The following is a 20,753-nucleotide window of genomic DNA, read 5'->3' on the forward strand; positions in this document are numbered from 1 at the left end:
AGCCACATCATGTAACTTCTCCCGTTTCCAAACTCCAACTGATCTTATGCTCTCTACCAGTTTACATGACAGTGAGCTCTCTTTCAAATCAAAGGAATGACAAAACAAGTTATAAAATATTAATAAAAAAACTCTCCCCATGAACATCAAAACTTACCACTTTCAAAGGCTGCACACTTATCCAATTTCTGAGAAAAACAGATGGATTTTTTTTTAATAATTGTGAATGCCGAAGCGAAATGCTGAAGCCAGATCTTAATAACTGCTAGAAGTTCTGTTTCAAAATGTACACTCGGAGTCTTACAGACCAAATTATGGCAGCCCAAAGACAAGTACCTCTGTTAAAGAGCAGCATGCTCCAGTATACTGCCAATCATAAGGTAAAAGAAAGCAGTACACGTTGTATAACAAAACATGTATTTTTTTCTACCAATTTCTGTTTTGCTTGTCCAGCTGCATGCATCTTAAGCACATCTCTGCATGCCCAAACACCACCAGGTACTAATCCTGCCAACACACAGACACATCTCAATTCTCTGCATTTTAACATCAGCCAATGACTTAAAGCGTGTGTAAAAATTTTTTGTATGATGAGACCTTATAATAACTAAATGCTGTGAACATAATTCAGATTTTACGTAAACAACGCTTAAGGAGTCAAGGCCAATTGAAATAAACATTCAGCTATTACTTCTGAACAAAACCAGCCCCTGCCTTGTAGAAATCAAAATGTTCCTTGAGTCAGAGGGAACGCTGTGCTCTGAATTTGTTGCAAGTCAATGAAAAGCTGGGCCAAACAGCAAAGTGAGCAAACTGAGCTGGTCTGAACAGGGAAGTTAGGGTGAATAATTCTGACGGAAAAAGGATGAAACTCACTCTCTTTACTGTTTCCTTTCCTTTGTGCCTGTAAAACATTACTGTCTATGGCAACAGCAACAATGCACTATTTGTAATTTGGTCTTAAACACCGTGTATCGATTGCAGAGCTGAGTTGTGATTAAAATTATTGGAAGCATTCAACACTTTCCGGATGTAACAGCTAATAGTCTGCGGTTGTTTATTGCTGCAATAGCAGAGATGCAGTGACCCAACACATGCAGTATTTGTACATTTAAACCTTTGTTCTGACTCACAGAAGTGCAAAGGTGCAATATGAGTGTAGTGATTGTCAAAATTCACTGTTTCTGCCATCGCTTCCTTTCTGCCATGTTGTTTAGACAAAAAAAAAAATACCTGGAGAAGGGCAAAATTTACATACCTGGGTTCTTTATGTTCAGCTAAAAACAACTGTGCTGGGGAAGAAGAATCACTCTCTTTTCTGCCACCTACAGTCTTAACTTGTTTTGTTGATTGTCAGGGGTCCCTGGTAATTATTAGTCTGTTCTAATAAAACTTAGCCTGTCCTAAAGAAAAGCAGACTTATAAAAATCTTGTCTATTTCCAACTCACCTCAGTTGCCAAAAGTTCCGTGTTTGGACTTAACAATGTACATAACAAACACAGACAATACTTGAAAGGGGATATACTTTATTTATTTATTTATTGAAACAACACAGAAGGAACACAAAAGTAGCATAGCAGTTAAACAAAGCTCAAGAGATTTGTCTTGTATGATTGTTATTTCTGTTTTTTTCAAGCGTTTTCTAAACTGAGTGAAGAAAGCTTCTACTTCCCACCCCCAAAGGGACGAATTCAGCAGAACTAACTTTTCTTAGGCCAAGGACTTAGTCAACTTTTCAAAGTACAAACACTCGAAAAAAATATCACCACAGAAGACCACTTAAAACAATTAGTAATGCATATTCCTTCTCTACCATCAGAACATACTTAGCAAAACACAACAACAACCTTCTACGTCTAATAACGTAGTGAGGAAATGGTCTCTTCCCAGCTGTTATCAGTCCACATGGTTTCATCTCTTTCTTTTTCCCAACAAGCTCTGACTTGCCTCTGTAGGGTCTGCCAGTTTGCATGAAAGTATATTCACCTTCAGACCAGTCCTCCAACTGGGTGACAAAGTGATCTGTAAAAATAATTCAAGGTCTTTGTTGTTGTTTTTTTCTTTTTTTTTTTTAAATCTGATTTATCGTATGTTGATATATATTATTTTCAAATATCACACAGCATATTTAATTGACAGATTTACTTATACATATTTTACATTATTTTAAACATGAATACACAGATTTTATGTTATATACCTCTTACTATTGAAGTAAAACACTTTCATTATTTCCTGGAAATAGAAGCAGATGGTGGAGGAGAAGGAAGAGTAAGAACAGTTTTGCTAAGAAGGATAACTTTATAAACAGGGAGTCAATTTAGAGTTGTCCTAAAACAGGCAGTTCTATGAAAAAAAGGAGTCCAGTCCAGTATAAAGCATGAAATAAATAATAATAATGTACATTTCTTCCTGAAGAGACATCATCCGATGCTGAAATTATGACAAAAACTACTTACTTGGAATATTCTGTGTACAAAAACCAATTCTTATTTTGAAAAGTTCAGCAGAACTGACATACACTACCTAATGGGAAACAGCCACTGTTTGAAATTAATATTAAATACCAACTTTAAAATAAATCTTGCTTCGCTCCAGAAGAAGTTGCCATTTCAACGCAGTCTTCTTCTCTTCTGTTAGGGTGAGGAACTCATGAACCTGTTAATAACATGACATCAATGAACACTACTTCAGCATATAACTGTAACATCACAACAAAATGATGATTAATTTTAAGCTGTATTTTTTCTCTTTTAACATAGTGTTTGCCGTGTTACACATACCTAGACAGTCAGATTAATCACAATAAATTACAGGGTTTTTGAGAATCAAAGTTAGGGAATTCCAATTGTGTTCTCAGAAAAGTGTAAATTAATTTAGATAAAGTGGTATTCTGAATAGGGTATTCACTCTTACATTTAACATGTCTCTTCTTATTAGGAGTCAATGACTTCTAAGTTTTGACTTTTAAAAAAAACCACATGTATGTATATATATCTAAGTATAGATACATATCCATATGTACACAGCTTAACCACTGTATGTATATACATACACACACATATATAAATGAAGAACATATGTATATATGAAGAACAGTCAGATGAATTTGCAATTTTCATCAGGCTTCACAGCTCAGATCAAATAAGAACAACCTCATTTGTTTCTACTTACAGTGCAGCCTAATGTTTCCTCAGCTACGCAGTCAGACAGGTAACAAGAGTAAAGAGTGCCTGTATGGTCTGTCAGATTAACGAGGATGTCAAAGCTTGCAAAAGTTGACTCTGAATTTGAAGAGATGTCACCACAGAAAGTGCATGTGTTTGACATTTCATTCACCACAAAATGGCATATTGAACTGAAACACAACGATAATTAAAGCATGTTTGTAATTCCTCCCTGCTTGAGCCTGTTCTTTAGACTGAGATTTCCCAAGAGACTCTTAAAAAAAATTTATCTTCTGCACTCAGTCCATCCAAGAAGAAATGGCCTCTTTTCTCGAGGACCAGAAAGTCCTTCATAAAGCCAGTTCCTCTTTCTTGCTAATGCTGAAAAGTCTACGCAACAGAAATTCATGTCCTCCTCCAGAGCAGTTTTACTTCTTGTCTGGAACTAGACTAAATATTGTTCTAATTTGGGCCAGGGGTAGCAGGATAAACACTTTTAAATACAAACTTAAAAGAAACAGTTGCTTACCATCTGTTCCGAATAACTTTAGATACATTATCATCAATGTCCAATGTAGAAATGTAGCCATAAATAATGCCAAAGACTGGTTCAAGTTTCCCATCACTCTGTAAAGCTTTTTCTTTCAGCTGCTTCACAGTATAAACGTTAACTATAGTCTCCACTAAAAATTTAAAAGACATGTTCGGTGTCTGAGAAACAAACATCACAGAAGATCAACAACAGAAAAAAAGGACTTCAAGGTAGTAAAGAACAGAGGATTTAATCTAAAGCATCAGAAAAGCCCCGCACACCTTTTGGAGCAAGCTTATAATTACAGGAAAAAAAATAATAAAAGAAAAATCAGGAAAATCTTATACTTAATCTTTGTATCAACCCAAAACAAGTTGATCAAAAGTTGATCAAAACTTTCCCTCTCCAACTTTCTTACTTATTAAAGCCAGAAAAGAACATGTCAGTACACAAGCTCACATAGTCACCACGCCTGAAGATACATAAGTAGTAACATAAGGGATAGCTCGGTAACATCCAAACTTGAAGTACTCAGGCAGGCTCCAGCTTAGTTTCTATGAACACACAAAGAACTTGAAATTTCAACTGCACTGTGAAACTACAGTATCTAGTTCAGTGTTTTAACTTACAGTTAACGGATTCTTTTGATTGCTCCTCCATTTTATCATGCAAAGCTCCTGATTGTGCACTCTCTTTTATGAAGCTGAAGAGAACACTTGCTTCAGCAGTTTCTTAAAAATATGTATATATTTAAGTTACGAATATGTGTAATATGCAAAAATAACAAATATATAACTTCTTAAATTCTGGTAGCACTATCATGTCTCTTAGATTTAGCCAAGGGATGCTTTTCTCTTTGTTTTTTTTTTCTTTTACCATTAGTCATACATGGAATATATGAAGGCTGCTTAGATTTTATATATATATATATTATTATATTATATATATGTATATGAAATGGAAGCCAAAACGTGGTCACTATGTAACAGACAAGAAGCAGGGAGCTTCCTGAGGCAAGCTGGTAGAAGAAATCAGATCTCCGATGGATTCATTCATGCTTTCTAGTCTACAATGATTACTAACACCACAGCAATACGTCAATAGCTCTTACCTGGATTAGTTGTAATAATGGTCTTTGATATCACAGTTGCAGTCATACAGTTCCTAAATTTGTCAAAATTTATTCTCACATCTGCTGCAAATATTACTGGGAACAAAATAAAAAATCTGTTACTTTAGAATATGCATCACATTAAGAACTACAGTAAAAACATCAAAATGAGAACATTATACCTGTTTTTCGTGGGATCCAACTTTGTGCAAGCTGGATAGACTCATTATCCCAACTAAATCAAGAGAAAATAGTGGGTCAAAACATTTTTGAAAAAGCACTAGAACTGTTAAGTACAAAACAAATAATACAGTTATAATTAAACTGATCAAAGAGAACAATTCGCTTATTACATGCACATGCAAATGAAATACTGCATATATCCATGTGCATCTAGTTCACAGCCAGTAGGATGATTTAAGAATGATCCAATACTGTCCCTATATTATCCCATGCCAAACAGAATAAAATAAAGGGCTATTAGGCTGTTCAAAATGATTAAATGTCACACACACTTGGAAAAATGCTATATGCATTTCAAAGTTTTGACTGAAGTAATTTCTAATTAAAGCAAATCAGAAAGAAAGTAGCTGCTTATCATCTGAGCCTTTTCTGTGGGAACAAGCCAATTGCTCACATCACTAGGCCAGATGTTCAGCCAGCTTTCCAACACTGGAACCCTTGTAAACTGTGGATAAGCCTAGAGTGAGGTCAGTGCTATCTCTCAAAAATGAAAATGCTTGATAAAATCTCAAGCAGTTCCTCTTAAGTTTGGATGGCAAGAATACTGCCAAAGCACAGCTCTGTTCTGTTTTTCTCAATCCCCGCAAAAAGGTTTCAGATATTTACTTTTCATCTAGTATTGCTCAGCCACCTGTTCACTGATGGCCTCTGAAATATCTTCACTATAATGCTGTTGCTCAAGGATTTCCTCAAATCTTTGACTCTACCTATAACTCCATGAAAGAGCAAAAGGCACTATTTAAGATAACCACAGGAACTCCACCTAGTCTCTCCTGAGGACTGCTAAAGCACACAGCTCTGTATCACTACATACCAGCACTAGAACAAGAATAACAGAGCTGTTGCCACTGCAAATTAACACTGGTGGCAGCTCAAGGGCTAGAAAACTGCACACCATAGATAATTACTAGTGTTCACGAGCATACAAACACTCTGCTAAACACTACACTGACTGACAATACAATTTCAACTCAGACACAGAATGCAATGCTGCTACCTTGCTACTTTTACCTAGGGAACAAAGGTCATTTTAACCAAGGGACAGCAAACTGAGTGCAAACGAATACCCACATACCCTTGCATGTAGATAAGCCATGAGTTTATTGAAAAAAACTATGGGCAAAATGCAAATGCTCCCATGTAAACAAATATCACATGCATAAATTGTATGGACATTGTCGTGTTTGTAAATGGGATACAGTTTGAAAATATGGCCAAATAGTATCAAAACATTTCTGTGATATTTTAAACAAAACAAACCAAACAAGCAAAAAAAAAAAAAAACCACAACCTATCTCCACTCCACTTCTTAATTCTTCTTGGCTTTAAAAATGAAGCATACTCCTCTTCCCCCCACCATTAGTTTGTGGAAGAAATGAACTGCCCTTGTAACTCTTTTTAAATCCCACTTCCTGAATTAGTTCGAATTTCTGAATAAAAAATGTAATTATTTGGAATTAAGTTTCATTTTGGCATCTGTGAGCTAGCAGTCTGTCAGTACATCATACAACTAGACAATACATGTAAGGTTACTCTACTATCTGTTTAATATATGTTGCTGCCTCATCACAATTGCTACGCAAATAACACATTTAAGACTACTGTAAAGAGTATGCATTCTTTATCTACTCTTGTATGAATGTGTGTATTTTAGTAAATTAAAACATTTTACCATACTATTGGAAAAGACATCTCTGTTTCATCATACAGCTTCGCTTCACATCTCTGACCTTTTCTTTTGTCTGAAGTCATAAAATACTTTGGCTCCCCAACCTTTAGAAAGAAAGAGAAGATGACACTTTTATAAAAATCCATGTTTTGCATATTTGCAAATTATCTACTGCTTGCACACGTATGATTTCAAAAAGGCAACTTCTGTAGGACATTTCCATTCCCTTAATTTTCTCCCTCATGTTGTAGATGAAAACTTTAAGTAGACTGTACTTCAACACAGTTGAAATGACTGCCAACCTAAACAAACAACACTGATTCCTGGTCACTGAGTCCCAAAATCAATATTCACACAAGTCAATTAAGTTAGCCATGCTAAGTAGAAAAACACTGTGGCACCTTAACTTACTGACATTACAGCTGCAAGCACATTAAGGATTCTTCCATCAAGGCTTTGTCCGTTTGCAACAATATCACCCAGTGAATAATAATCCTGAGGGTCCTTGACAGGTAGGTGCAACAGTGAAAGTAGTTTGGTGTCCATTTCGTAACATGAAGAAGTTTTCACCACTGAATGATTTTCACTGAGCAGTAATTTGTAGCAACTAGATAGTAAGCACAGAACAAAACCAAGTCACATTTCACTTAATCAACAGTCTAAAACGTTAATTCACAGGGGAAAAGAATTGCTGATTTTCTCCTTTGTTTTCTCAAATGATATATATAAATTACAACTTTTCAGTAATTTTTAAATATAATTTTAGAGCTTTCGTCTTACGGAAGATTTATTATTGTGTACTTAATATTTACTTAGAATTGAAAAGCCAGCTAGCAACGTAGAATACATATTTCTAAGCCTCTCAGCTCTTAACAATAACTAAAAATAAATTCTGAAACGTCTGTAATCTAGGTAATTGAGAGGTTTTGGCATTGTGACATAGTAAGACTACTACAGTCGGATTGGATTTGATAGGAGGTTTTCAAAAGAAATAGCCCAAGGAGTTTAGTAATATTTGAAATGCACTGCTAGCCAATTGAAATAAGGTATAATCAATATATTCTGGATAAATGTATTTCACAGAAATGCAGTCTACAGCTCCTTTCCCCAGTGAAGATTCTACCTGACATTTGTTCTATTACTTCTTTCTTTTCAGCCAGAAAGTAAGTAGTGAGTGTAACTGCTATGGATATACACTTGCTACAAAGCTTAAGAGATGAAGAGTGAGCAAGACCATAAAACTTCTACCAATCGTATGCTGCTGCAATCAGCTGGCAATTAAAGAAATTATTAACTGTGATCTCACTGGAAAGATCTACCAGTCTACACTTTAAATTTACCTAGGAGTTACAGGGTTGAATTTTTCTTCCCTTTCTCCTTCCTTTGACTGGACTAAAGGATTTTCAATTGTAACTGAAATAAAACATTGACAAGTTATGTTAGAAAGCTGCAAACAGATACATATAAAGAGAAGTAGCTTTAAAAATGGTTGCTTCCCAGGTTGGATATGGAAAATAACAGATATGTGGTACAACTGTTAAATGCTTTCATACTGAAAACAGTGTCTGTCCAGACAGCTCACATTATAGCCAAAGTCCCAAAGGTGTCCTCTAGACATCTAATTGAAATAAAATGACTAAGCGTTCTTGTGTGCATACTTTTCACGAGTTTCATCCAAACATTCTGATATAGCAATCGTGGGCAGCAGAGGTTTTTTATTAACTTAATATACAAGCACAGACTGTAAATAAATAGGTTGCTGTTGTGTTTTTAATGGACAATCACAGTAATACCTATAAGTAATGAAAACAACAACAACAAAAAACAATACTGAACTACTTTGCAGAGTTTATTTTTCATAATTTGTAAGAACTGAATGTAATGTAAGAGTTTAGACCCACTCAACTATAGGTAAGTTCTGGGAGGCTGCATTCAGTGGATTTCTATCTGGCCTTTTTGTTTACATATTTACTGGTTTTGAATTTAAATTCTAGAGATTTTATTCCCTTCCTCTTTATACTTAACTGAACAATTTGTTTCCAATTAGACTGTTTTCCAAGCCCTCAGAGAAAAATATAGTAAAACCACAAACACATAACACTGAATTACTGGGGGAAAAAAAATCCACATTCAAACAGAGACGTTAAGAGAAAAATTCCAACTTACCACAGTCACCAACTCTAAAGCTTTCTGAAAGCGATCTAATATATTCTTCTCTGCCCCAAGAACTAACATTGATAAAATAAGCTGGTGAATCACGAATAGTGAAACCGAAGGTGTATCTTTCAGACCCAATGTCTGCAAAACCAAACAGTATTATTAGCATTCAGTAGCACACCTTAGTTTCAATCTGGAACATATGTATAAAATCTGTATTAGAAGGTTTGGCTAGATTTTGTCATGAAGAATTGACGTCCGCAATCTGGTGAATACCACTAGAGGTCAGCAGACTTTTTGGTAAACGCATTGGTGTTCATGAATGGGGACAGCTACAATTCCTACATAAACTGTACCCGTACCGTACTATCCACATACACGTACCACTTAACGTCAGGCAGCACCATATAAGCTTACAAATTAAAGAACTGTACAGAACAACATTCAAAGCAGTCATCCTACCCAAACACATTAACAAAGGTAACTCATCAGGCAACGTTATAAATGAGCGTATGAACTAGCAGAAATATTCTAGTAGGAAGGCAGTCTTTAGACAGCTGTGCCCACGTATGAGAAGACCGAGATGACATACACGGCTGCAGATTACAGGCAGTATTACAGTTCAGATAGTACTAAGGGGTCTAACTGAATAAAACAAAGGGTTTCCAGCCCTATACAAGTTCATGATTCAGAGGGTATCAGTGAGAGTCAGAAACGCTGCGCTCCCTTTTCCCTCACAGCTAATTAACAAGCTTTCCATGGATCATACAGCAGCCTGCAACATGTTATTTTCAAATTATCAGTAACAATTGTAGAGCCATCTGCATACAGTAAGCGCAACCTGGCTGTAGTTCCATGGACGCATCCACATGAACCACCCCATTTCTCAGCGATGTAGAATTGCTTCTCATGAGGATGACTTCCCCCCAAAATTCACCACTAGAGTAGGCTCAGTGATGACAGTACCAACAGCATAACTGAGCCCCTCACACAGAGCTGGAATGATTGTGGCCGGAGGTGCTTCCTAGCACTGTGTTGTCTCTAATCTGTAGGTACATGATTTCAGTTTCCAATTAACAGTGTATTAACAATGTATTATTCCCATTTTTTCATGAGAAATATTAATTTGGTGCTACCCAGACCATTTCACTCAAGATATCTCCTTAACATTTCTAAGACAGAATGAATATGAAGAATTGACTCCAACAGTATTTATAGTAGTAGCGTGTTCAAAATGGTACCATCTTCTTCAGATGCTGAAATACTTCCATGCTGGAATTTTTTAGAATGAATTCTAACTGATAAGGTTTACCCAAACTAATGCTGCTCTCTCCTCGTTTCCCATCCCCCACAATTATTTTTTTTTCATTTCTATTCCATACACTTTACACTAAGAGGTCTGTTTATCATTTAAATATCGATTTCAGTCATACATGCCAAATTATACCACATAAGAAAATGAAGTAAAAACGGTTAAAAAAAAGACTCTACTTTTTCTGTCTGGAAAGCCTCTGACATCTGTTTTCCCAATAACCACACCGATTACATTCTAAAAAATAAAAAGATTATAGAATACAAGTATTAAACACAGATGTATATGATGAATTAGATTTCATGGACTTGTACTCTACTGATGATAATAAACATATTTCTGACTGGTAATCATTTTAATCTATTTATTCCACATTATCGTATGAACTAAGGACTAAAACATACACATACAATTTTACTTTAAAAAATGTGACTAAAAATATTAAAGGAAATACATCTGTTTCTGTTTGTAAAGACAATGAGAGGACAAAAGTTCAACCCAAAACATTCATAATTTTGGCCGTTTATAGTATCCTCTCCTCAGGTAGGCAGTGATGTTGTTGTTGATGTAGAATAATATATAATATGTATTATAATATATATCTATGTGGTATTTAAAAAAAAAATCTCCTCAGCATGAGAGAAGAGCACAGCAGTGCTAGTTTGGGAATTTAAGAGGTAAGCAATGAAAGCCAGTATGGTAACAAAGCCTGGAAGGGTGACTGTCACTGCAGCACAGCAGAAAGACAGGTGGAAAGACAAGGCTCTGAGGCTACGGAGGTATCTTCGACTTCTGACTTTCATAAATAAGCATCATACACTCATTTCTCAGCAGATTACCGTATTTGCCTTAAGTTCCCAAGGGTACTTCAAAACACAAAGTGTGCCACATCTCTTCCACATCACACACGTCCAAGTTTACTTGCAGTACTCTGTGACTTGCTTGTTCCAGCAGGGGAACCACAGCAGTCAATCAGTAAGGGACAGTTCAGCAATTTAATAATCAACACATGCTGAATTTTCTATCTGTTCACAAAGCAGTACAACCTAACTGACTCCACTAAAACTGTACAATATCTGTACATGCTCAAAAATTAGGTCTCATGTTCCCAGTTTACTCTGAATCACTAGATGGAGCAAGGTAGCTGTGTTATCCTGCACTGATGGACATAAACTCATTAGAAGGATGGATGTGGAAATAGTGTAACATTCTAGTTCTTCCAATCTTTTTATCACAGAGTATTTTCTATCTATCCACAATATGTAATGAATTAGGATTTTTTCTATTTTTACTTTTGCTTCTTTAAAAAAAAATCAATTAAATCAAACTACAACATACCCTGTATCTCTCCACTGGTGGGAAGAACTGACATTTAGGATGACTTTTTACATAAACTATGCTGATGTAAAACTGCAGTTTCCAAAAGAGATCTCCACTATCCCTGCTGCAAATTTATTCATCATTCTTATGTTAGTACTAGGGCTGCACAGCAAGCTGGCAGAAGGAAGCGATCTGGCTGAAAACTATGGGGGGAGAAAGGGGTATAAAAACTTTCAGAGATCATTTCCTTGATCGACTTTATTGTGCAACTACACAAGCGTTAGTTTCACCAGAAGAGGAGGAGTGAAACACGCCTGCCACAAGGGAATGGGCTGCACTGCCTTTTTTGGCAGAGCATTGCTTAAGACTGCTCAACCAAATCATGAGACTACAGCATTACAACACTGCAAGCTTCTTAGACTTTTCAAAAAGTCTCTTTCACTTTTAAAAAATAAACTCCGAAGTAAAAAATTATGACATTTAGGTACTTTGAATGCCAAGAGCTCAGCTGTTTTAGGCTGGTCAGTATGTGTTTAGGAGGTTATCATCGGATAATGGTGAGTTATTGTAAAGAAAGTTGCTGTGTTTTTTTTTTATTATTATTTATTATTATTATTATTATTAATGTTTGCTAATTGCAATACTCAAATTTAGTTTTATTTGTAAAATAAAAGCTTTTAACTGAGTTAGTGAACCATTGTGTTGTGAGTAACTGTGAGTCACAGATTAACTTTGCTGGAGACAAGGAGTTTATAAAAAGTTGGAAAAAACGTGATTTCTCTTTCATATGTTTAAAATAAATGAGAAAAAAAAAAAAGTGGTAAACTGTGCCCCTCTAAACAAAAAGCTGTGGCAACAGGAAAACTTGTTTTCAGCTCCTCACAATGCATCAGGTCTTCCGTGAGGGATACAGCTCTGCAGGCGTGCATCTACTTTTCCCTTCGTGGAGAGATGCAGCTGTAGCAGGGCACTGCAGCTCAGCTGGCAGTGCATCCATGTGGAAATGCAGCTTCTCTGTTTTGTTCTCCAGGCACCACCTCCCAGCAGCACCAAACATTTAAAAAAAATGTTATCACTGGTGGGCTATAGAGAGTGATGGGTGGGAAATAATTAAGAGAGAGCCATGTAGCCTTCTCCCTCTTGTATTAAAACAATCTTGGATACCAAAGAATGAAAAACTGGGTCCCCAGACTTTCTATTTTTAATTCAATCATCTAAAACCCAAAGGAGAAAAACATTGAGTTACACTGCACACCTTTTTGTTCAACTTTTACTTCTGTGATAATAGTCCTCATTTGTATCAGGACAACAACAACAAAAAGATCACACATGGGCATCCAACATTTGCATGGAACTACTAAGTACAAAACTCTGCTGTTTGCTAAATTTACTTTTTGGTTCATCCTACTCGCCCATACTCCCACAAGCAAAATTCTTTGCACCTTAATAGCCTGACAAGCACAAAACCTGCTTTTTGTTCTAAAGAAACAGAAACAATCCCATTTGATGTGTAATTGTGAGATTTTTTATCCAGTTAAAAGACCATACCATTCAACAAGATTTTTGTTTGAATAATTAAGGACTACCTTACTTAGCTTAGTGGGATTGAGCACACAAGTAAAGACTGCAGGACCAGGCCTTATGTTCACAGCTTGTTGTGAAAGACTATTGTAGGTTACAGATGTACTGTGACTACATAATGCTGACTCTGTACATGCCTTTACTAATTCAGAATCCATTTAAAACATTACAAAGAAACCTCTGATACTTTCAGACATTGAATTGTCCAGTCAATATCTGTAGTTGTAGTATCCACATATTATGGACAACAACAGCATCAATTTTCATTTTCCTGGTTTATGCACAAAGAAAGTAAGGTACCTTATATCTAACAATTATACTAATGCTATTAGTATCTAAATACATGTTAATTACATAATTCTGCAGTAATGTAATACAGCCATATATAATTTCACTTGAGAACAAAAGTACTATGGCACTGAGACTTACAGGACGAGCAAGATTTGGATGCAGATCTGAAAGTGCAACAAAGTCCCGTGTTGAACTGTAATAAGCCATTTATCTGTAATTTGAGAAAATTAATTTAGATTTTAAAAAGATCTAAACAAATCACTTAAAACTATTCATAAGGAGAACAACAAGCATTTTTAATACAAATGTTTTGACCTAAATAGCATGTCTTCAATAAAAGCATTTCAAGCCATCTAAAGTAGAAAATTCTTTATTGTTTGTATTCAGCTATGTAATAGTCATGAGTTTTACTATGCTACCTGTGCTTCTCAAACAAATGTTTGGTTGGTTGGTAGTTGTTTTTTCTGTAAAGCATTAAATAACTCCATTAGCACAGGCCATGAAAAAATATTTACTCTCCTTCTCCTGTCTGGGAAATCCAACCAAATTCAATAAGGCAGCTTGGATATGAAAGGTCATTTACATGGAAGGAAATAAAAGTGCTGCATTGAAAATCACCTTAGTTGAATTTCTGGATTTAATATTAAACTACTTTAAAACATGAGTTCATCCCTTCCTCAAAAATGGAAAAGTTTTGAATTTATTTTAAAAAAAAAACAAAACAAGTCAATTATTTTCAGGCTGCCAGTGGGCTTACAGGCCCATTCCTGTGAGCTACCAATGTCCCCTCCATTGAAGCCAAAATTGCGCTACGGCTGTTTTGTCAGCCTCTCTGAACGCCTTTCATTATTTCAGGATTTCAGTTCCATGGCTATGCTCAGAGACATCGCTGATATTTAGGGAACAGTTGTCAGATTTTACTTTTTTTGTAAAAGGAACCATCGAGTTATCCAAACGTTAATAACCTTTAATATTGGAGAACTGCTGTTGTTTTCAGAGGACACCCACTCCAAACTCTTTAACAAATATCTTGCATGGCTTTTGCTACCTGTACACCTGGCACCCTGCGTGAGAACTGTTAAACACTTCATTAGTCATTGGTATAACGATCTGTTGAATACACTAGAAAAGTAGACAGGCTATAAAGCAGTTATCTGAGACTAGTGATTTCTCTAAAAGAGAATTTAAAACTAATCTCTCACAGAAAGATACTGCAAATTTGCTTTATAAAAACTACTTAATCGTGTGGCTGTCAAACCTGCTGCCATCCCATTACATGGAAGAACGCATGTTCACTTATGTAGGAAAGTCAACTATCCCTTCAAGGCACGTCAATATCCTTGTCTCAGTTAAATATTGTTAAATGATGTACCTCACACCACAACTGAATCAGGTGAAAGACAACAGCACTGGGAACACATGGATCAAAGGACAATTAGAGAGGCTATTAAAGATTTAAAGTGCTTCAGGCCCCAAACAGGGAAGCGCAGTATCTGTTGTACCGGTCGTTTATCCTGAGGCACGAGCTAAGCTCCCGGGGTCAGCGGAGGGAACCTGCTCTTAGCACCTGCTCAGCACCACCCAGGATCAGACCCTCTTCTGAGGAAAAGGAGAAGACAGAATCCAGAATAACTAAAACCATTGAAACCTTAGGCACTGCCATGCCATCCCATCCCAAACCAGTGTCTGGCAGCGGGTGAGCTGGCACCCTCAAAGCCTGACACCAGAGATTTTCTTACCATGGCCCTGCCAGCTGCTGAGAGGGAAACAGAAGGCGGGAGGGTGAAGGGGACCGGGAGGGGACTGAGACACAAAATGGCGGCGGGCGCCATGGGCGGGAAAAGGCCTTCGCGCCCCTCCATGTGTGACCGAGCCTAAAGGGCCAGCTCTGGGCCTCAGGGAACAGCTGCCAAAAACAAACAAACAAACAAAACAAAACAAAATTGAGAAATTTTAAGTCTCAGGGCAAATGCTTTAACCTGCCTGGCCAGCGGTGAGCAACCTAGAGGCACCAGCCTGGAGTACAGTGCCATCACATTCAATTTCAGTCAGAGAGCTTGGCTGAGGGTGCAGAGCTTGTGTTTCACTTCACAGAATTATTTATAAATGTTCTTATTTGCAGGGCTGAACCTGGTCCACCTCCAGTCCATGGCTGCAGTCCTAGCTGTAGCAAAGGGCACTCTTACCAAGCTCCTCGAGTTCATGAAGCTGATGAGGCCCAGGAGTCAAAAGTCAGCCTCATTCTGCCACAATTATAAATGCAAAAGACACCAGAATTCTAATTTCAGAAAATTAGAGGAATGATTCCCTGTGGCTTTTTTTCCTTTTTTTTTTTTTTTTTTTCCCTTTTTTGTGGTAGCTCCAAGAGAAAAAAAATGTAGCCTGCATTTTGTAAATGAATTGAAATTTATGTTTTAAGACATTATTTGTATTGATTTGCACACAGCATTCCTGGGTTTTCAGGCCATGCAGAGGACTGAAGTGGGCCATTTTGTCCATTTATATTGCATTATAAATTTTTTTTAATCGATACTCTTCACTTCTGTGTCATAAAAAATTCTACTCCTGATCAGTAATTTTATGACCTCAAGGTCATAGCTATTGAAGTTTTTAGTGTAGCCTGACAAATTCTCTGTGTTGGTTCTGTATTACAGGATCTTTCATTTCTTCAATTAAACAGCTGAAAATGGATACCACCTGTGCTCTCATATTTATTGTGTCACTAAAGTCCATGATAATTACACCATGCTGATGACAAATGGCTTGCCAGAGAACTGACAGCCTGGGTTCTCAGGTTTTGTAGGTCACATTTTATACAGTACGATCTATAGATCTAACTCTGTTCCATAGGTTTGAAGTCTCCAGAAAAGAGAAAGAACATGTGACCACAGGCCATTTTTCTGTTAATTCCATTGTTTTCACTACCTCAAGCTAATGAACAAACAGCAGATAACAAATATGGTGATGGGACCCTAATCAAGTGGGAAAGAGAACTTGTACGCTAGCTGGAAAATGCTTCTGGAGGTATATGCTTCATTCTTACCACCATGACTGCAAGGCAAACCAAAAAAAAAAAAATCTGAAATGATATCTGCAGGGTCTGCACTGCTGCAGAGGGTGATCAAGGCAGAATCACGCCCTGCAGACTTATAGGCATTGGATTTGTCCAGCATACAAGCAAGGTTTGGGTGGGACATGAGCACCCACTTCGCTAAACTGAGCAGGGATTCTGCACCACTGCCCTGGCATGGGCACCACTTTCCTTAGGTTTTGTCCCATTGAGCTGCTTTTCTCCCACAGGCACAAAGGGCAGGTGAAACCTGAGGCGGCTGGTGCTCCCGGCCCAGGGCTGAGGCTTTGTTTGGTCTCAAAGCCGCCAGAACAAGGATGCTGTTGTGCACCACTCCTCCACATCCCTACAGCCTCCGGAGATGGTTAACAAACATGTGCTTTTGCCTTGTGGTCTAGTCCCACTCCCTGCTCTCATTTTCAGCACACCTACATTTTGAAAAAAGGCTGAAATTTACTTTCCCGTGGTAGCTCCTGCTAGGAAGACATTCTCAGGTGTATCTAGATGCAAGGAGCATCACAAAGGGGTGCACCCATCCATCCACAGGCACAAAGCTGCTGGGGGAGTGAATGTGAGAACAAAATGTTTCCCTGGAAGATGTGATTAGGTGCTGAATTTCTAACTTGCAACTACGGAGACAAGAATACATTTAATTGATGTACCTGTCTCACAGCGATTCTGACTTCTGCCATTTGTCTGGCACATGTCACAATAGGGGACAGTCAGCAATTCAGACTCCTGTAGGTTACTGTAAACAACTAACATCTTTATTAGTGCTAATAATAAACAAATGTCTTCTAACCTGAATGTCTCCCACTAATATGCAATATCAGCGGCTTCTCCAAGTTAGAAATTTTTAAACAGAGATACTGAAGAGAGATTACAAAACCAAAAGTTACTTCGCTTTACTCAAGCTTTTCTCCTCAACTGACCTCAAAGTGGTCTTATAAAAGAAATCAGCATCATTATGTCCATTTGACAGCTGAATAAACAGAGGCAAGAGAAAGACCAGGAGCAGTTTCCTGAGGGCCAGGTACTACACAAGGACCCCTGGGCACATCCAGCCCAGTACGAGCACCAGCCCCTGCAGGAGGGTGCCAATACAGAATTAGTATTTTTCTGATCTAGTGCTTGATCCCTGAGTGATTTCAGCTCTCTAGAACTTTAGCAGCACTCAGCACTCTGACGGATTCAATCTGTGATTAGCAAAGACTTCCAGTGCACAGCTGCAAATTGAATGGTCCCTGCTAATTAGGCCTTCATGAATGGATTTATTTAAGTTACACTCATTGGCATGGTCAAGGAGAGCAAATGCCATTTTATAATTCACTTAGTGATTTGTTATTTGATGATCAGTACTGTTTGCATGCAGGAGAAGCTGTTTCTGTCCAGCAACAGGAAGGACATCTCCAAAATTATCTTCAAAAAGATTTTCAGAGCTTGAACATATCAAAATATTTGCTCTGCAAGTTTTACACCGCCCACAGTTTTTACAGAGTGGGCTCATTTAACGTTTATACACTCTTAGGACAAATAGAATCTGTAAGATGAAAAGGGCAGACCCATAATTTTATGTAATTGGCCTGACTGAATGCATTAAAAGCCTCAAGTTGTTAAAGGTATTCTCTCTTCAGCGGCTTTAGCTGATACCTGACCTGGATGAGAATGGAGAATGCTGATGAAGTAATGATGGACATCTTTAGCAGAAGTAGTGCAGGTGCTGATGCAGCCAACAGGTGCTCAGTGTGTTGAGGGATATTTAACCTAAATTTCTCCCCATCATGCAGTAAGTCTTTGTTCATCTCTCGCTTTGCCCTGCATCACCCCCAGTCCTGGTCTGCAGCACTGGACTCATCCCTGTGCTGTTCCAGTGGGATTTCCTCACTCTGAGGAGTGCTGCAACCTCCTGCAGCCCAAGAACATGCGCTTTATTTAAAAAAATAAGTATGAATCATGGCTGGTTTCAGTGTAATCTGTGCTTATTATAGCTGATTTGGTCAAGGGAAGACACCAAGACTTGAGGCTGCTGCATCTGCATAGCATCAGTGCAAGCGCTGCTTGTGTGTGTGCATAAGCAATGGAGCCCTACATCTCAAGGGCTTGGAGTGGGGGTGCCGCTGGCTCTCTTCTGCCCTACTGCTGACAAAGAAGAAAAAAAGCCATCTTGAAGGTGTAAAGCTATTTGGGACATGCAAGTGTTCCCCTTTCCAGCTGTCCGGGAAGGACAGTTTTGAAACAACAGATGCTTGCAAGACATCTCCTTGTTCTCTCTGGTGAATTCACACGAAACTCCTTAAAACAAGATCCAGCTTTCCCCTTGGGCAAGGAGTGAGCAGCATCTGGAGGGCCTGAGCGCAGTGAGGTCCGTGCTGGGGGATGGCAGCAGGGCTCACCCTGCAAAGTCGGCCCCAGATGCCTGCTCACCAGCAACCTCAGTTCATAACCATTTCAGCAGTAATTAATCCCTTCTGTAACACTCACACAATGATGGAGCAGAAACATCACGTAACGTGGGCAAGCCCAGCGAGGAGGCCAAACCTTCAAGGCCAAAACATGCTGTGAAACCTACTCACATCAAGTGACCATTGCAGAATTTTAGAGAAAAAAAAATAGAATCTAAGACCTTCTGGATAATCACTGTGTAGCTGGTATATTTTCAGCAGTTTGCAAATAAACATATCTCAGAACTAATCCTTCTGTGCCTTTGCTATTCCAAAAAGTCCAAATAAGATGTGCTTGTAGGAATTCACTGTTTGAAAACACTGGCACATAGTTTTCTTTACTTCTGTCTTTGTCCACACAATATTCTACCTTGCTTTTCTGCAGATCAGGCTTTAACTGCTGAGGACTTTAGAGAAATCACTCTGCTCTTTAGCTTACCTAAAATTGCAGAGGTGAAAAGTGCTTCTTTTTGGAGCCTCTGAGCAGTATGAGAGCACCCAGGCTATAGAGGATAACCTCTCCCCTGCGTAATTCCAAATAAATATAAGTGAGGTCAGTGAAATTACTTGGATTTTCATCACTTTCCCCAAGACCAGAACTTCCTCCTCCCTCTATGAGCAAACAAACGATGAATATTTTCCAACAAAACTCTATGAATTCAAAAATACAACAATTAAAATTAGTTTTACTGACAGCTCCCTGACATTGGGGAAGAATGCTTTGGGAGGAAAAAAAAAGATATTTAACATTGGTTGGCTGCCATTCAAACATTTTCAGCTATTGAAATCAATGAACCAAACCCAAATAAATTATATCTGGATTTCAGTTTGAGACACATGATACTCAACAATACCAATTAGACCATACGGGATGGGAGTCTTCCAGCAACAAATGTGGGGGAAAACCCTTCCAAACTTCAGCTGCTTCGGTTTCCAACCAAGTGTAAAACTCAATCCCTTTTCACAATGCACGAGCAGTTCATAAGGAAGAAAATTTAGGATGTGAATCTCAGAGACAGATGGGGATGGCTGTAAGAGAAAACTGGAATCATAGAGTAAAAAACATTTTTTCCCCCACCACAGAATTCAGTGAACAGAACATCAGTGAAATGCAAACGATCTGTCCAAGCTAAACTTTCCAGCAAAAATATACCTTTGATCTCCTGGCTGAGTGCTTGGCCCCGGCACTGGTGGCATGGCTCCCACTGCCTCCGAGGGCCAGGACTGCATCCAGCCCGTTCCTATAGGTAATGGTGTGTCAACATTTCCACGGTACGCCTGGCTGCCTGTCAGCCAGCTGGTTAGAAAATTCCTGCAGCCCAACACTGACATTTTCAGTTTTCATTTGCTAGAAAAACAAAAACTCCCCCCAAAGCCTTTTCAGAGTGCAAAGATACAAGACCTGATCAAAACAGGACTTTATCAAGAAATTTTCCGTAAAGAAAATGAACACTAGAGGTCAACCTAACAACTTGTCCCGGAAACATATATCCCTGGAATAAAATATTACAGACTTCTTCTGTATACTGTACACCTCTCTAACTACATCCAGATTCACTGGCTTGGCAAGGCACTTCATATCTAACAAGAGTTTATTCTATTCTTTTGAATTTGTTCTCGTCTTGCTGTACATTAGTATTTCCTTTTCTGGAGCTTGCCTGTATGATCGCTGTCCCAGTTCACATGGCTCACTAATGTACTTAACTACCCGTTTATGAAATGAAAGGGGAAATTGGCACTTGTGTGTGTAAATACTGGAGGCCAAATGTGTCCCTGCTGCAGCTCCGCTGTAGAGGGTCGAGTTGGATTGGAGATGAACGCAGAGACAAAGGGGCAGCCATCCCCACGTGGATGAAAG

The 20,753-nt window shown here is 38.1% G+C and overlaps 1 protein-coding gene across 6 annotated transcripts; it reads right to left on the minus strand.

Moving 5' to 3' along the window:
• Nucleotides 1–1,521: 1,521 nt before the first annotated feature.
• Nucleotides 1,522–19,546, minus strand: MEIOB (meiosis specific with OB-fold). Of its 6 annotated transcripts, XM_040575047.1 has the most exons (16): nucleotides 15,124–15,284; nucleotides 14,887–14,983; nucleotides 14,685–14,793; nucleotides 13,523–13,595; nucleotides 10,372–10,429; nucleotides 8,890–9,021; nucleotides 8,064–8,136; nucleotides 7,135–7,330; nucleotides 6,727–6,827; nucleotides 4,994–5,046; nucleotides 4,812–4,907; nucleotides 4,330–4,431; nucleotides 3,698–3,851; nucleotides 3,176–3,359; nucleotides 2,573–2,659; nucleotides 1,522–2,023 (listed from the first exon to the last, which is right to left on the minus strand). In XM_040575047.1, exons 4-16 carry the CDS (start codon nucleotides 13,589–13,591, stop codon nucleotides 1,913–1,915), a joined length of 1,416 nt encoding a protein of 471 aa, XP_040430981.1. In that variant the 5' UTR covers nucleotides 13,592–13,595; nucleotides 14,685–14,793; nucleotides 14,887–14,983; nucleotides 15,124–15,284; the 3' UTR covers nucleotides 1,522–1,912. The 6 variants fall into 6 exon arrangements, with proteins under 6 accessions (XP_040430981.1, XP_040430983.1, XP_040430986.1 ...); XM_040575049.1 differs by lacking the exons at nucleotides 14,887–14,983; nucleotides 15,124–15,284 and adding an exon at nucleotides 19,335–19,546; XM_040575052.1 differs by lacking the exon at nucleotides 4,330–4,431 and having other exon boundaries at nucleotides 15,124–15,285.
• Between the last annotated feature and the right edge of the window lie 1,207 nt (nucleotides 19,547–20,753).

This window comes from Cygnus olor, chromosome 15, assembly GCF_009769625.2.
Source record: "Cygnus olor isolate bCygOlo1 chromosome 15, bCygOlo1.pri.v2, whole genome shotgun sequence".
NCBI lineage: Eukaryota > Metazoa > Chordata > Aves > Anseriformes > Anatidae > Cygnus > Cygnus olor.

Excerpts from the sequence above, each read along its gene's own strand:
- MEIOB (XM_040575049.1), bottom strand. The coding sequence starts at position 13,591 with ATGGCTTATTACAGTTCAACACGGGACTTTGTTGCACTTTCAGATCTG. Across the intron at positions 6,828-7,134 it reads TGCTTGCAGCTGTAATGTCA|GTTGGGGAGCCAAAGTATTT; the intron begins GTAAGTTAAGGT and ends TTCTTTCTAAAG. Across the intron at positions 3,360-3,697 it reads AAAGTTATTCGGAACAGATG|TTCAATATGCCATTTTGTGG; the intron begins GTAAGCAACTGT and ends GTTGTGTTTCAG.